Here is a 13861-nt window from a genome sequence, read left to right as displayed (position 1 = left end):
AGTTCTCTCTCCCTCCTTTCCTCCTCGGTTGTCGCGCTTCCCTCGCCATCTCCTCCATGAGGCAGTAGCTGCCATCGTCTTTGCCGAGTCAGATATGGAGCCTCCGAGTTAGGTATTCAATTTCTATTCAATGTATTTATTCAGTGTATTTGTTCAATGTATTTGTTGTTTATTGTTGTTCATTGTTTAATGCATTTGTTGATTTTTTGAAATTGCTAGTAAGCTTCTGATTTTTGAAAGTTTGTTTCATTGATGCAAGGATTGCGGCACGGAATAGATTTATTGGCTTGGATCGAGGATTTGGGTCCAATGCTATGAAAAACTTACCAAATAGCAGATTATGTGATCTTCTATTTTATTATAATTTCAATCTTTATTGTGTTGTTAATGCTCAGTCTATTTGCATAAAAATAGTTATATAATTGACTAAACCTAGTTTGTTTATTTTAGATTGAGTTAATATTAAAAATCATCCCGAAAAGATACCTCGATCTCCATATGAGTTCTCGAATGATAAAGTTAATCAAAATAGTCCTCAAAAGATGACGGATATGACCACGTCAGTCCTTCCGTCAATTCGTTCGCTGAGTTGGCTAACGTTGGGTGACGTGTACGATGATGCCTACGTGTACGCTGGGTTTGCTAACAAGGTAAGTTCGTTAAAAGAAATCAAATCAGCCCCTTGGATGATGAACCCTAATCCTAAATGCGATGATAAATACAGTCCTCAATATAAGCCAAGAAAAATACAGTCCTCAATAAACAAAATGAGATATTGTACAAGGAATTTCCAGTTTGTTGCAGCAAAGATGAACTTAACACTTGAGTGCTTCATCTATTTCATGGAAAAATCATGCAAGTGGTTTCAGATGGATAGCACGAACCTAGTATAGGGTCAATTGGGTAGAAAGAGTTGTAGCTTCGGTCTGAAGGGTCTGAATTTTACGCTCGAGTTCTTGTATATAGCGGGCTTTTCTCTTTTTTGAACGTGCAGTAAATTGCCGATTAGCAAGTATTCTGTACGTACAAGATACAACAATATTCGTCAGAATACTAATCCACAGAAAGTATTAAGATATGAAAGCACAAAACGACATGAAACAAAAGAGCAGCGTCCCTTGAATCTCACTTTCCCTCACTTTTGTTTCTCCCATCTCAATTTGAAATCAAAGCACACACAAAATGGGAGGATACATGATGATCTCTGTTTTTCATAAATAATAAATTATCTATTGTAATGTCACTAGATTGAGCATAATTCATGTTAAAAAGGAAGAGTCTTCATGACAAATGGTTTTGAACTGTAGCCTGCACAGCATTTGTATTGGTTTTGAAGGTTCTGCTATAAATTCACAATTGTAGCTGCATCAGCCATGTAACCTTAAAAACTTTCAAGGTGCCTATTCAAAAACTACCTATCAATTGCTATAACAACTCATCTGATTCTGAATTCCAATGCTTCAATTACTTCCAGGGTTAACAAACCAACGCTACAATAGAGCTAGAATGCCAAAATCCATTCAGGCATCAAATTAAGAAAAAACATGGCAAGAATCAAATATCATTGCCAAAATTCAGCATTCCAACATCAAGAATCAGAGATTTTCCAAAAGGAATTATTTGTAAATAACATTAAGATCAACGGTAAAAGTCCACGCATACAAATCATTGCATTACCTTAAAAAGTGCAATTATCCACCACAAACTAACGCAAGAAATTTTCATTTTCAATAGCTAACTCAACAAGACGAAATTCGTAAACTTCATGCAGCAATGTAAAAGCATAAAAAACCTAATTTCGCTGTTCGAATTCCGAAATGCAAAAACAAAAACATGTACTCAAAATCAAAATAAAAAATAAAAAAAATAGAAAATTTAAATGAAAAATGAAGTGAGTATCATGTTTAGACCTCTTGGCGCGTTTCGGATCAATGGTCCATAGCTCAGCGAGCTTATCAGGAGGCATTGCTTTCTTCGCCTCCATGATCTCTCCGAACACGCCTGTCGTAGAACCGTCGACGGAGTTACTATGCAGGTGCCTCGGCCTAGCTCCTCTGGCGCCAGCGCTACCATTTCCACCAGGACTCTTATCTTCCTCGTTGTTCCGCTTGTTCCGGCGCCGCCATAACCGCTCTGATCCGATCCATTTCTGCCCTGAATTGAATCGTTCGAAGCCCCTCCTCCGCCGCTGAGCTTCTTGATGGGTTGCAACGTTTTGAATATCTCCTGGACACCAAACGACGTCGTCTCAACATCTGGAGGCTATTGATTTAAAACGGCGTCGTTTTGTTATTGTGCCACGCGGGCACTTAACATAACACATCACCCAACGTTAGCCAGCTCAGCGGACAAATTGATGGAAGGACTAACGTGGTCATGTCCGTCATCTTTCGGGGACGATTTTAATTAACTTTATCATTCGAGGATTCATATGGAGATCAAGGTATCTTTTAGGAACGATTTTGACTATTAACTCATTTTATATTGATAAATCCCTGATCCCATCAGGCCATCACTAAGTTTATATTGCAATGATAAACAGGATAACTCATGGTCAAGTATTTTTCTTAGACAATACTTTTTTCCTCATTTTTTTTCTTGATTTTTTCTGTTCAACGTATTGATATTTTTGCTTCTGCTTCTGCTGGTTATTGGTTAGACACGGACCAATATACTTGGTTCTCATAAAGTATATATATCGACAGAGAATGTTAGATCATATATTTTCACCTTTTAGTTGATTGTTTGTTATTATTTTTATGCTGGCATTAATGGATTAACATTTTTCTTTTTGTATTATTAAGATGTTATATATTTTGATTATGTATTATTATACTATTTTTTTATAAATTTTTTAGAGGAATGATTTTGGCTCTTATCTCTTCTCTCCTTCTAAAATGTATTTTACTTCACCATCAGCTTTCAGTCGTTACTCATTTTTAAGATTAAATGAACTTGATTTTGACCGAAAAAGATACTGATTTGTCATGAATATCACAGCCTTCACAATATTTTATTACTAATGATAAAAATGAAAAATTATACAATTTTCAACAAAAATTTTTATATTTTATTTTTAAATGATATAAAATACTGCAATTTGAAAGACTATAAAATACATAAATAATAACTACTAATAAATCATAAGTACTACATTTAAAAATATTATATTTTTATGTGTTATTAGTTTCTTTTGGAACTGAATTCTAATTCCAATTAGTACATGAAATTAGGAATATTTAATGGAAGTGTACAGATAAGTATCTGTTAGTGGCTTACACTTTAGTACTTTACTATTTTTTTCTACTTCAGTGTTGGCTCTAACACTTCTTGTAATTTTTAAACTTTTTTTTTAAATTAATTGAAAAATCGAAAAATCGAACCGATATTAATAGACTTGAATTGATTCGAATAATCTCGTTAGAAAACCGGATCAAACTAAACCGCATAATAAAAATATCATTAGATCGAATGAGTTTTTATCAAGATTCCGAACCAAACCAAAAATCGCAAACCGAACACCCCTGATGCACCACCCCTCTACTTACCTAGACTCGGACTGTACACCAAGGTCTCCACTGCGCACTAGCCGCGCATTCTAGCACCGCCCCTCAACTACCTTTCTCAGGACACATAACCACGTGTCCCCGTCTCTTCCGTCCACGTCACCAACCTTCGTTGTTCCCCTATTTCTCTCTCTCTCTCTAATTCATACCTTTACTCTTTCTCTCTCTGTCACTTCTTTTCTCTTTCGTCGCTCGTCTTCTCTTCTTCTTCTTCTTCTTCTTCTCCTTCTTCCTGTTTCAGCGACTCCAATTAGGGTTTCCACAGTAAGTCACAAAGCGCAGAAACAACTACCACGGCCATGGGGTCCATCCCCGATCCCGGCGAGCTGAGCGAGGTTGCTCCTCCGCCGAGCTTCGACGAGTTCCAGCGTCAGACCTCACTTATGACCAGCTGCACACTCCTCTGGAAGGAGCTCTCCGACCACTTCTCCTCACTTGAGAAGGACCTAGTCAGCAAATCAGAAGCACTCAAGCTCAAGATTCGCACCTTCGACAACCACACCGCTCAGTCCCTAAAACTCCTTGACCACCGCGAGTCCTCCATCGAGGGAAGCGTCCAGATCGCCCTCCGCAAACTCGACAACAACCGGACCGCTGCGCTCTCCGCTCTTACCGACTCTGACTGTGGCGACTCCGCCGCCGGCGATGGTGAGGTGGACAATGGCGAGGGCCTAGTGCTGAAGCTGAAGTCATTCTGCCTGAGAATGGATGCGGTAGGGTTTTGGATGTTCGTGATCGGGAAGAAAAAGGAACTGGAGGCGCTGAGGTCGGAGATGCCGGTGGCGCTGTCGGAGTGTGTGGATCCGGCGAAGTTCGTGCTGGAGGCGATATCGGAAGTGTTTCCTGTGGACAAGAGAGGAGGGGAGAAGGTAGGTAGCGGGGACCTAGGTTGGGCGTGCGTGCTGGTGCTGGAGTCGCTGATCCCGGTGGTGGTGGACCCTGTGATAGGGAAGTCGAGGTTGATGGTGACGCCGGCAGTGAAGGAGAGGGCGAAGGAGATCGCTGAGACTTGGAAGGCGAGCCTTGAGGAGAGGGGAGGGATCGAGAACGTGAAGACCCCTGACGTGCACACGTTCTTGCAGCACCTTGTTACCTTTGGGATTGTCAAGAAGGATGATTTAGATTTGTACAGGAAGCTTGTCATTGGCTCCGCCTGGAGGAAACAGATGCCTAAGCTCGCTCTTTCCCTCGGTCTTGCTGATGAAATGCCTGGTACTCTCTCTCTCTCTCTCTCTCTCTCTCTCGATGAAAGATGACTAGAGAAATGTCAAGTGATACTACACAGTGAGCAATATTGTATTTGTTTAGTTGAGTTTGATTTTCAGAAGATAGTTACAGCGTGTCTCCACTATTCTGTCACAGATTTCTGGTCTTCCTTCCTCATTCAGGGGAAAGACATGTAGCTGATCTCTTTCGTTTTGGCGCCATATTAATTTAGGAGGTCTTTAAATAACATGATTTTAAGTATTGTTAACCTTTTTCTTTCACTTTTGGAGTGACTCACGGATTTTAGCCATAGGATGTTTAAATCAGTGTGCAAGGGAACAAATAAAAAGGTGCTGTTAGTTAAGCTATCTAGTGGTTAAGCTTATTCAATTTCTGCCTCTTGTGTTTTGTGCATAATGGCAATTGGTCATAACTATAGTCTGTAGTGCATGTGGTACTGAGTTCTAATGTTTGTTGATATATGCACTGCAGATATGATTGAAGAGTTAATCAGCAAAGGCCAGCAGCTTGATGCAGTGCACTTTACATATGAAGTAGGTCTTGTGGACAAGTTCCCTCCTGTTCCGCTACTCAAATCTTATTTGAAGGATGCAAAGAAAGTTGCATCATCTATATTGGAAGATCCTAATAATGCAGGCCGAGCTGCGGTAATTTACTTTTATGTTCTTAAGTAACCTACTGATATTTTTTCTTTTTGTAGTCTGCTTGTTTGATGTAGTTGAAACCAAACTGTCGTTTAGTACACTGTTAATAGCATGTCTTTTTCCTCATTGAATTTTCTGCTGATTTCAACATCTTTTGATTTTGGATCACTGGTGTTATTGATAGAGGTCCAGAATTTTTCCTTTTCTTTTATGCATATAGTATGAAGTTTAGAAAGACGGCATTAGATGCATATCTTAGAAAAGGGAAGGGACTGTTAAATCCTTCAGAGTTCAGTGTGTTAATATTTTTATTCAGTATTGATTTAATTTCTGATTCTTCTCATTCATTTGTGCTGCTTTTTCTTATTTAGTTGGAAGAAAGGGCTCCAAGTGGTAAAAATGCCTTGTTATATTTTCTATACTTATTTGAAGCAGGTTCACTATTTAAATTGACTTCTTTCTCTGTGCTTCATAAATTTCCCAGACCCTAGCTGCAAGAAAAGAGCAATCTGCCCTCAGGGCTGTGATTAAATGCATTGAGGAGTACAAACTTGAGGATGAGTTCCCTCCCGAAAATCTGAAGAAGCGACTTGATCAGTTGGAGAAGGTCAAGACGGACAAGAGGAAACCAGTTGTTGTCCCTGCCAACAAAAGAACAAGAGCAAGCAACAGCAATGGTGGCCCAATGCCTCCTGCCAAGGCTGGCCGTTTGACCAACGCATATGTGTCATCTTTCCCTGCTGCTCCGGCATTTGTTAGGTCTCCATCACACGGGCAATACCCAGCTGCTCTTCCAGCATATCCTTCCCCACCACACATGTACGGAAGCAGAAGCCCCCCCTATGCTGCTTACTCACCGGAGCCAGCACCAGCTATGGCAGGTTCATACCCAGCTGCATCAATGAACTACCCTGCATATGGTGGCTATGGAAATGTTATGGCACCAACTTATCAGCAGGCTTACTACCGATAGACATGACATCCCCAAAGATGGTAACCACTGATATGACGACCTTGATCCCATTTACTTTCTCAATGTTGTTTGTAATCACTAACCGTTTTAACGGTAGAAGTTCTGTGTGTTAATTATAACTACTGTCCCACTTCCTGCTCTGCATGGCGAGAAGTTGTATTTCTAATGTTGATCCCGTAGTACTAGGCGATTGTGGAAGGTAACTAGGACGGCCAAGAAACATCAGAAAACTCATCTACCAATGTTCGGTTTAGTTGTAGAAAGACTTACTGTTACTATGTTTACAATTATATATTTTTATCCTGTGATCGAACTTGAAGAGAAAAGGAGAAAAAAAAAAATGAAAAGGAGGAGAGTAGAACGTTCAATATGTTTCTTGGCAGCTGTTGACTAAGGTATAAAGATCTGTGAAGGAGATAAATGGTGAAATCTCGTCCGAGTTTGTTTTTTAATTTCGGGTTGGCCCTACAATCATACTCTTCTTCCTCTAGCACTGTTATTTGATTTTACTTGCTACTTTTTGGCGTTCTTCCAAATGAAGGGTGATGATGATGTGGGATGAGAACCCTGTGTAACAAAGGCTAGGGAACAAAAGTTCGGAGAAACTTGCCAGCTAAATCCAGTATGTAATTTATAGTGGTTGTCAGAACAGGATGTGTCTTTTTTAAATATCGGGTAAAGAATTTGCGGGAATGAGTATTATGGTGGAAAACGAATTTAGTATCTCACACTTGATTCACACCAGAAACATATTTTATTTTTCAGGAATTTAACTATTCCAACAACTCCAATCAAAAGGAATCAATGAGGGGCTTAGGTTTGGTGAACATAATATAATGTGTCGTGCCTAAAAGTCTACGCTAATCAAAACCTTAATGGTGGCCTCATCTTTTTTTTAGCAATTACTCTGACTTTTAATCCCCCTTCGAAAGGGAAGCGGCTGGCATCAGGAGCAAATCTTGTTCCTTGAATCCTTGCATTGAAGTAGCTTTTTGGTCGTAGATTTACTAGATTATATGGTAATTCCATGTTCTAGTTAGTATTCCGTGTTTTAAAAATTTGAAATTCCAAATCTCTCGGAATGAAATCATCTAAAAGAAAAAAGACAAGAGACGAAAGTGCTGAGGTCGCAAATAGGCGAATACTTTCAAATACAAGAAACTTCCTAAAGCTGATCAAGTCTCACAAGTGACGGAAGCGAGTGTTGCACTTACACCCAAATAGCCATTCCAGTTTTCTTCACTTTAGATTTCAAAAGCCTTATTTTGTGCTTGCTTTAATATGTTGATAAATCATAAGTGGTTGCTTCAAACCTCATGATCTCATATTCATTCATGCGTAACTTATACCCCAAGCTAGGGAGAAAAACAACAACGATAGCTTCATATATCATTGATATTGACATCATATTAATGTGAAGAGAATTACATGGGAATAAGGTTCGTGTAAAACTGTAAATGTTTTAATACATACACAAGTCCCATAATTCAAAGCATTTGAAATTGGAACATCTTGTCCGTGGACCTGGCCTTGAACCTTGATTGTGCTCATCAACCACTTTGAATGGTGTGAATTGAAATGTTTTCCAATATGGGGTGAGGCGTGACATATCACATGTGTGGTGCTGCTTAATTGGTGGGCTGATTTTTAACCTTTTCCGATATAATCCACACCAATATGCTTCTTTCTCAAGGAAATCTTCCATTCACTGCTATGGCAAGTTACCCCTATCTCAATAGATTTTACTTTACTTCTTTAGGGGCAATGTCATTAAACCATATCCGATATCTCTGTCTTGCCCTTAATTTTTTTTTTCCCATAATGTATTGCAAGTAGTTATGTTTGCATATTGGTTTGATCATTTTATTTCTCTTAATGTATTTAGATGAAAAAACTAAGAACGAAGTTAATGAGCCGTAATTATAGATACAGAAGCAAGAAAGCAAACTACTTTTCTCAGTAAACTAGTTAGTATGTGTTTGGGTTGCTATTCCATTGTGTAAATCCACATTCTCCAAAAGCAACCAAAATATTACTTCTACATTCATCTTTTGTCAACTTTATTTCACTAGTCAAGCCTTATATATCCCTTCCTTGCAATTTGTCAACCCTTTGCATTACTTTGGGTACATTTTGTCTTTGTTATACCATTTCTTTTTCTTAGTCTGTTCTTACTCTTTTATATATATAAATATTTATGTAATTTTTTTAATAACGCTAATTTTATTTAAAACTCATAAAAATAAAATATAAAAGTAATATTAAAAGAAATAAATATCCATTATATCCTTTTTAGTAATAATTACCCATATAAACATATTTTTGACTAACAATATTATTCATTTTTGTCAAAAATAGGTAAAAATGATCTAAACACAAATTATATTGACATTAATCTAAGTTTAATAAAACACTAACATCCATTTGCAACTACTAATCCAAACACATGCTCATTTTATTAGTCAATACATGGCCGGCCAACATCACTGTTTTATTCAACAATGACATACTAGTATATGTAGATAGGTACAGCTGGACCTCTAGTCAATTATTATTTTAGTGTCCATGCTGTAACAGGTAATGAAATATTTCAGCAGTTTATCTTAAATCCAATTTAGGATTTTTATTGAGTAGCCCCATGGGCATGTAATCCTGTATAGTAAATTAAAGTTGGTGGATTTTTATTGACCAAGACTTAAAAGACTATCTCCAGTAGAGAACTCATTCTAGTCCTTATTTATGGCCCACTTGTCACAAAAAGTAACTCTATATCAGCTTTTGCATCATTACCAGTAAATAGGAACTCAAAAAATTTCTCTCTTTTCCATTAGAAGGAACTAACTTTAGTTCCTATTGTGGTCCCACTTAATTAATTAATTAAAGTAATTAAAATTAATATAATTATTATTTTTTATAATAATATTATTTAAATCTATAAATTTAAAATAATTTAATATTATAAAATATTAAAATAAATAACTTAAATTTGGTTAGTATTTTAAATTTTATAAATAAAAATAAATAATCTAACTAAAAATTATTTTATAATATGTAAAAATTAAATTTATTTTTTATGTAAAATAAATTTAATTAATTATGATTTAATATAACAATATAAATAATATTTGATATTGATTTAACATAATTATTTATATTAATTATAATTTAATATAACTAATTATTAAATAATTAATTAAATAGATATATAAGTATTTAATATAATAAATTATTATAATTATTAATAAATTAATTATAATTTAATTATTTAATATATATTTAATATATTTTTTTATATTTTTTATTAATTTACCATATGGCATGATTTTATTGGTTGTTGCAAGTCCCTGTTTAGAAGAACTCTCAACTTTGATCCACGTGAAGAGCTCTCCTTTTCTTTTCACTCCAATGGTAATTGAGTCCCCATATGTCACAAGAGGAACTCTATTTCTTAGCATTGGAGTTGCTCTAATGAAAACCCGAGATACTACTTTGAAGTTTGAAATCATTCTTTTACATTTCCAACTTATAACAACTGAATTATCATCTCTATCAAGAAATAATGGTTAAGATCAAGTAGAAGGAAATATAATTAAAATTAGCGAATAATTCTGACTTTATCCTTCTTCATATATATATATATAATCAAAAGAATATAATTTTAAGAATAATAACACACCACATGCAAGCATCACAGCACAAACATTACTGATCAGTTGCTTATTTTGATTGGAAAAACTTTAAGTGGTTGAGCTTTTTGGAGGGTAATTCCAAATTTCTCAGTCATGTCAATATCTTCTAATCTCATTCCATGTTGAAGCTTCCAATCAAAGGAGTTGATCAATGAACCCAACATCAAATACAACATCCTATTAGCCAATTGTAATCCGGGACATATTCTTCTTCCAGCACCAAACGGAACCAGTTCAAAGTTCGTTCCTTTAACTTCAATATCCGAACCTATGAACCTCTCCGGAGAAAACAATGTTGGATTGTCCCACAAGCTTGGATCCCTTCCAATGTTCCACACATTAACCATGACTTGAGCATCTTTTGGGATGGTGTAGCCACCAATGTCCACATCAATTTCAGCTTTTCGTGGCAACAAGAATGGAACTGGTGGGTGCAGGCGTAGCGTCTCTTTTATTACTGCTTGTAAGTATGGTAGTTTCGAAATATCTGACTCCTCAACAGGGACACTACCATTGTTGCCAACCATTTCTCCTAATTCCTCTTTAGCCTTTTCCATAACTTGTGGGTTACGAACTAATTCACTCATTGCCCATTCCAAGGTAGATACCGTTGTGTCTGTTCCGGCAACGAATATATCCTATCAAAACAATAGCTTTAGGTGAAGTTGACAGTCGAAAATTGTTAGATAATAATTTAGTTAAACTGTGAAATTATTTAGTGAATCTTAGCTATAACTTCACATAGAACTAAACTAAATGTCCTTAAATTTCGAAAACAAAAGTAGCATACTTACATGGAATAGATGTGCAATGAGTGTTTTATCAATCAACTTGTTGTCCTTGGAAATGGTGAGTAGAGAATCCAACATGTCATTTTTGCTATGAAAACCATCTTCTCTTAGCTTCAATCGTTGGTTAATCAAACGGTCGAAGATATCAAGAACCTTTGTTACGTTCTTAGCCTGCCTTCGGTTAATGCCTTGTGGGTCAATCATCTTCAACACGGGGAAGAAATCAGCCAAGTTTGGTGTTCCAACAAGGTTTGTGATGTTGGTAACCAGATCCTTGAACTCTCCCGCTGCATCTGTAGAGTCAATCAAATCTATGGAGAAAATGGTGTTAGATAACAGATTTATGGTAGCCTTGAACCCTAGTGTTCCAATATCGACAGCTTCACCGATTTGGCTGCTATGGTGAACATCATTAAGGAGTTGTTGCATTTTCTTACGCCTAACGTGTTGGCTATCATCAAGATTCTTGTGGGATAATAGTTGAGTGTTGCATATTTTTCTCATTTCGCGCCAAAGGGGCGAAATGGGAATAAATGCAAAGCTGTAGTGTTCATGGTTGAGAACCGACACGGATTGTGGAATTGGTCGGTTTGACAAGAGGTGGTCATGGGTTAGAAGTATCTCTTTCGCCATTTCGGCTGAAGAGACCACTACTGATGTCTTTTGTCCAAGCTGCAGACTCATTATTGGACCATGAATCTTCGTCAGCTTGGACAAAGACAAGTGAGGCTTTTCCCCCATGTCAAGGAGGCTTCCAATTATCGGAAGCCGGGAGGGTCCCGGAGGAAGCTTGTAGTTATGTTTTGTGGATTTTGTAAAGAGTAAACAAAGTGCATGCATGGTCACACATGCCAATACAAAGATCATTGTGCAACTTACAAAGTCCATTTTTGTGTATAGGATAATTCACAAGAGATGGAACGTTCGTTATTGCTTAGCTTAATTGATTAGAGCTTAATTTATAGCTGATGATGATGACTGTTTGGAAAGATGAATTTGTGTGTAGACAAGACTCATTCTACCCGTTGATTTTCAGCCATATGCTAAGTGTACACCACTAAAGTCATATATGTATTTATATACATTGTTTGGCTGGTTTTAATGGCTGATTTTAGTATACAAATAATATTTTTTTGCCAAATAAATATCGATAGCAAAACTACCATATAAATAAATACGTAAAAAGAATATAGCATGAAATTCAATCAAGTCTAAACAAAAAAGATTATAAGAGTTTAGAATGATGTTAAATTATTAATTTTTCCCGACACTACAAATTAAATAACACTTCACTATGTCTGTTTGTGTGTGTTTTTTTCCTTAAAATTAAGCCTGTATGTCTCAAAACAGAGACTGTGCACTGTTTGGATTAAAGAAATTATGCGAAAAATGTCGTCAACCCCCCTTGTTCAACTTAATACGAATAAGATATATTTTTTAAGAATAAAATTTAGTTTTTTTTAGTCAACCCCTAAGAAAATATAAGTTCAAGGTCTCATCAGAACTGGTCTTTCCCAGCAGGCTAAAGCATAACAATGAAATTCTTTTGTTGGAAAAACGCGCTAATAATAGCTAATTGCCGCTTTAAATGAATGTGAGAACTTGCACCCTTGCCCCTTGTATAAAGATAATAATTTAAATGTTTATAATATTAAATATTATATTTAAATTATCTAATAATTTTTAACTAGGTATTGTTATGCATAACTCCAAATATGTTGGTCATTAATGACCTAGGTATTGTTATCCATAACTCCAAATTTATGTTGGTCATTAATGACCTAAGTGTTTGCAAGCAAATTTTTCCTTTCACTCTTTTAGTCAATACATTAATTAAGATTGAGCACGGGTTGAGTTGGTTTGAATTTAGAATAAAATTAAAATCGAATCAATTGAATAATAATGAATTTAGTTTGGTTCGAATTTATATTTTTTTCTGTATATATTCAAACCAAATTGAACCGATTAAAAACGAATTAATTCGGTTCAAACAATTGAGTATTCGATGAAAAATTTATAAAACAAAAAAAAATAAAAAAATGAAATTTTTATTTTAAATATTCTATAAATACAATAAACATGTAAAATTAATAAAAATAATTCAAACATATTCAACATTAAATATATTAAAAATTAAACACATTAAAATTTAAATATATTAAACACTAAAAAATATTAAAATTTTAACATATTAAAAAACATATATATTTTAAATTTTTATTTTTTTATTTAATTAATACATAATCAAGTCTGTGGATTGGTTTGAATTCTACACTTCCAAAACCATTATTCGAACTAATTATTAGAGAGAGTCATTAGTTTAATTCGGATCTAATTCAATTACCTATTAGTTCTAGAACCAATTTAATTAATTCTGTTCGAATTTAGACAAATAATTAAATAACCACTGTGCATACTCACCCCTAATATTAATGTTGGAAACAAGCTTCTTCAAAATCGCAACTACCGCGGCTGCTATAATATAACAAAGAGTAATTCTCCACATATAAGTGATTTTTCATACAAGTCATTTATAAACACACCGTTTCACGTTTTTTTTTGTACCTCTTTTTCTTCTTCTTCTTTCTCCGTGCTTCCTTTTCCTCTTCCTCTTCTTCTTCTTTCTCGTGTCTCTTTTTCTTCTCTTCCTCCCTCTTTTTTTATTGAAATTTCTTCTCCTCTTTTCGTTTTCTCTTTCTCCTTCATCAAAATCACCAGAAAAAATGAAGAAACATTATTCAAGGTATGTTTCTTGCCTTCTCTTTCTCCTTCTTCTTCTTCTTGCTACACGTTTTTCTTCCTCTTCCTGTTCTTTTTTTTATTTACGTGCTTTTCTCTTTGTTTTCTTTTTTCGTTATTCTCGGTTTCCATTGTTTTTTGACATCAAGCTCTGAAATCGTTTTTGAAGAAGAAGAAGAAGCAGCAGCAGAAGATGAGGAGAAAAAAGAGAAAGAGTTCTGAATTATGCATA

At 35.6% G+C, this 13861-nt stretch overlaps 2 protein-coding genes across 2 annotated transcripts; one reads left to right on the top strand and one right to left on the bottom strand.

Moving 5' to 3' along the window:
* Positions 1-3492: 3492 nt before the first annotated feature.
* LOC112711786 (FRIGIDA-like protein 4a) lies at positions 3493-6862 on the top strand. Its single transcript, XM_025764501.3, has 3 exons — positions 3493-4778; positions 5265-5440; positions 5922-6862. The coding sequence occupies exons 1-3, from the start codon at positions 3866-3868 to the stop codon at positions 6408-6410; spliced, it is 1578 nt and encodes a 525-aa protein (XP_025620286.1). The 5' UTR covers positions 3493-3865; the 3' UTR covers positions 6411-6862.
* A 3105-nt stretch (positions 6863-9967) lies between these two features.
* Positions 9968-11865, bottom strand: LOC112711785 (geraniol 8-hydroxylase). The gene is made up of 2 exons (XM_025764500.3): positions 10894-11865; positions 9968-10737 (listed from the first exon to the last, which is right to left on the bottom strand). Exons 1-2 carry the CDS (start codon positions 11776-11778, stop codon positions 10120-10122), a joined length of 1503 nt encoding a protein of 500 aa, XP_025620285.1. The 5' UTR covers positions 11779-11865; the 3' UTR covers positions 9968-10119.
* Positions 11866-13861: the final 1996 nt, after the last annotated feature.

The sequence above is a fragment of the Arachis hypogaea genome, chromosome 9, assembly GCF_003086295.3.
Source record: "Arachis hypogaea cultivar Tifrunner chromosome 9, arahy.Tifrunner.gnm2.J5K5, whole genome shotgun sequence".
Lineage (NCBI taxonomy): Eukaryota > Viridiplantae > Streptophyta > Magnoliopsida > Fabales > Fabaceae > Arachis > Arachis hypogaea.
The sequence above is the reverse complement of the archived record's forward strand: the minus strand, read 5'-3'. Positions and strand labels throughout refer to the sequence as shown.

Excerpts from the sequence above, each read along its gene's own strand:
- LOC112711785 (XM_025764500.3), bottom strand. The coding sequence starts at position 11,778 with ATGGACTTTGTAAGTTGCACAATGATCTTTGTATTGGCATGTGTGACC. Across the intron at positions 10,738-10,893 it reads TCATTGCACATCTATTCCAT|GATATATTCGTTGCCGGAAC; the intron begins GTAAGTATGCTA and ends TTGTTTTGATAG.
- LOC112711786 (XM_025764501.3), top strand. The coding sequence starts at position 3,866 with ATGGGGTCCATCCCCGATCCCGGCGAGCTGAGCGAGGTTGCTCCTCCG. Across the intron at positions 4,779-5,264 it reads TCTTGCTGATGAAATGCCTG|ATATGATTGAAGAGTTAATC; the intron begins GTACTCTCTCTC and ends TATGCACTGCAG. Across the intron at positions 5,441-5,921 it reads ATAATGCAGGCCGAGCTGCG|ACCCTAGCTGCAAGAAAAGA; the intron begins GTAATTTACTTT and ends TAAATTTCCCAG.